General features: G+C 24.6%; 2 protein-coding genes across 2 annotated transcripts; both read left to right on the top strand.

Annotated features, from left to right (window-relative positions):
* Nucleotides 1-318: 318 nt before the first annotated feature.
* Nucleotides 319-1218, top strand: ENU1_093250 (hypothetical protein; the record flags this gene model as incomplete). The annotated part of the gene is made up of 2 exons (XM_008859095.1): nucleotides 319-445; nucleotides 593-1218. 2 exons carry the CDS (start codon nucleotides 319-321, stop codon nucleotides 1216-1218), a joined length of 753 nt encoding a protein of 250 aa, XP_008857317.1.
* Nucleotides 1219-1721: 503 nt separating this feature from the next.
* ENU1_093260 (Ras-likeGTP-binding protein YPT1, putative) lies at nucleotides 1722-2529 on the top strand (the record flags this gene model as incomplete). Its single annotated transcript, XM_008859096.1, has 3 exons — nucleotides 1722-1907; nucleotides 1951-2037; nucleotides 2089-2529. The coding sequence occupies 3 exons, from the start codon at nucleotides 1722-1724 to the stop codon at nucleotides 2527-2529; spliced, it is 714 nt and encodes a 237-aa protein (XP_008857318.1).
* Nucleotides 2530-2630: the final 101 nt, after the last annotated feature.

Consider the following 2630-nt stretch of genomic DNA (forward strand, 5'->3'; position numbering starts at 1 on the left):
TTTCCGCCATTTCTCTTCAATTTTAAGTTCTTCTTTTTTTTCAAGTTTTCTTAAAGATGAATATATAACACATTATGAAAACCAAAAAAGAAATTAAAAAATATAAATCAAAATGAATATAAATAGATATGGTATTTTTGTATTTCAAGAAATGTTCAAGAAAACTATAAAAAATCATGAAAAAAGTTAAATAAAAAAAATTAAAAAAACTATTAAAAAGCTAATACACAACAAGTCAAGAATCTTCTAAAAACGAAAAGATATAAAGAGAACTAAAACTTGAAAAGAAAAGAAAGAAAAACTTAAATAATCTATTTGATGAGTGGAAGAAGAAGCATTGGAAGAAGAAAACATCAAGCAAGATATCAATCAGTTTATTCAAAAAAGGGTAAAATAAAAGAAGAAGAAGATGATGAATATGAAGATACAAGTATATCAGTAAATTGTTTGTTCAGGTATTATAAGATATTACAAGAAATATGACCAAAGTTTCTGAGTGTTTGAAATAAATTAATCAACAAAAATATATGTCTTTAGTGAATGACAACATTTGTGATTGTTTTATAATGAAAGTAAACAACTCACCTCTTAGCAGAAAATGAAGAAATTAATATGGAGGAAATGCAAGAAGAGCTTCATCATAAGTACCCAACAAATAGAAGACTTACAAGATCTATTGCACCAATAAAATTAAAAAAACCAAAAAAAGGTAATGAAGACACTGATACTTCTTTTATTGGAGATGAAGAAACACCAAAGAAAGTGAATAAAAGAACTAAAAGAAAATACACAAGGAGAATCAAAAAAGAAAATGAATATGACAAAACACTTATAAATACCGAAGAAAAAGAAGAAAAAATGGAAGAAGATAAAGATGTTGTTGAATTAATTGATGATCCTATTCTTCAATCAAGTATGAATGAAATAAGTGGAAGCAATGAGGAAAAAATAAGACAAAAAGTTGAAGAACTTAACGATATTACATTAGTTAAAACTGCAGAAAAAATTAATGTTCCAGTTAATAATAATATTATTGACCTTCGAACACAAAACTCGTATTTAATTGTATCAAAAGAACAAGCAGAAAGAATGTTTAATTTTACACCAGTCCATATTAGAAAAGGAAAGTATAGATTTCCAGGAACTGATTTATGGTATAACACAATTGAAGAATACAAAAAACTCCAAAAAGAATATAGAACAAATGAGGTTGTGTAAAATATTTAGATAGAGCTAAAATAATTCAGAATGCAAAAATAATTATTTTGTATGTAAAATGAATAAAATAGTTGTTATGATGGTGGGTATTAATAAATTGAACTAAATTCTATTTACTAGGATATATTATCTCCTTATTTTCATTTATTAATTTTTCATAATAAATTTCCAAAAATATTTCTTTTTTTTAATTCTATTAATTTTTGATATATATGTTAAAATAAATTCATATAATCATGGATATAAACTTCAAAAATGAAGGAAGGAAGAAAGAGTAAAAAGTCAATACGACAAAAAAAATTTTACAGCTTGTTTTCAAACATTAATTCAAGTACTTTTAAAAAAAGAGTATTAAATAAAATGTTACCCTTTGGCAGAAATAAGCAAAAAATAGAAAGAATAAATTGTAAAATAACAACTAGATATAGTAACAGCACAAACTATTAAAAAACAACAAGTAAGAGTTATCAATGAAAGAACTGATTAAATAGTTTGAATTAACTATGACAAAAGAAGGGCAAACATTCTCTTCAACAATACCTCCATCAATCTATAGCCAAAGTTATGTTACTGGAAAACCAAATGAAAGAGATAATTGGTGTAATGAAAATAATGAAACAAAATCATTTACCATCGTTATAGTTGGAGATGAGGGTGTTGGAAAGATGTGTTTAATTAACCAACTTCTGGTTTGTTTATTTTATATTATCTTGTCAAATGTTTAATTTATAGTACGGTTATTTTAAAGACAGCAATAAATCAACAAATTGTAATACAAAAAATTATTATGTTGATGGCAAAGAAGTATTTTTAAATGTAGTTTGTTTTTTATATAAATACAAACACCTTTTTTAAACTTATTTGTCATAGTGGAATTATAATGGTAAACAACAAAAATCAATGATGTCAAGAAGTTACTATGAAGGATGTAATGCTGTCATTGTAGTATTTGATATTTCTGATAGAACAACATATGAAAGTGTTAAAGGATGGTTAAAAGATGTTGGATATTATGCACCTAAAGACATTATCAAATATCTTGTAGGAAATAAAACTGATTTAGCTGCAAATAGAATTGTTTCTAGTCAAGAAGCACAAGATCTTGCTAAAAGAGAAGGATTTGAATTTATTGAGACAAGTGCTAAATCAAATAACAATGTAGATGTGTTGTTCCAAGATTTAATAAAAAAACTTCTTTCTGAGCCTCCTAGATTAACAAATAAACATGTCTCTGAAGAAGAAGAAGAAACATTAAAAACTAAAACTTCATTTAAACAAAACCATTATCATTCTTGTTGTACTGTCTTGTAAATCATTCATTTTTTTATATATTTGTAAAAACGTTTTATTTAACAAAAATAATTAAAATTTATTTTATTCCTCATTTTCTTCTTTCTCTTTCTTAGTTTTTC

The sequence above is a fragment of the Entamoeba nuttalli genome, assembly GCF_000257125.1.
Source record: "Entamoeba nuttalli P19 unplaced genomic scaffold asmbl_4098, whole genome shotgun sequence".
Taxonomy (NCBI): Eukaryota; Evosea; order Mastigamoebida; family Endamoebidae; genus Entamoeba; species Entamoeba nuttalli.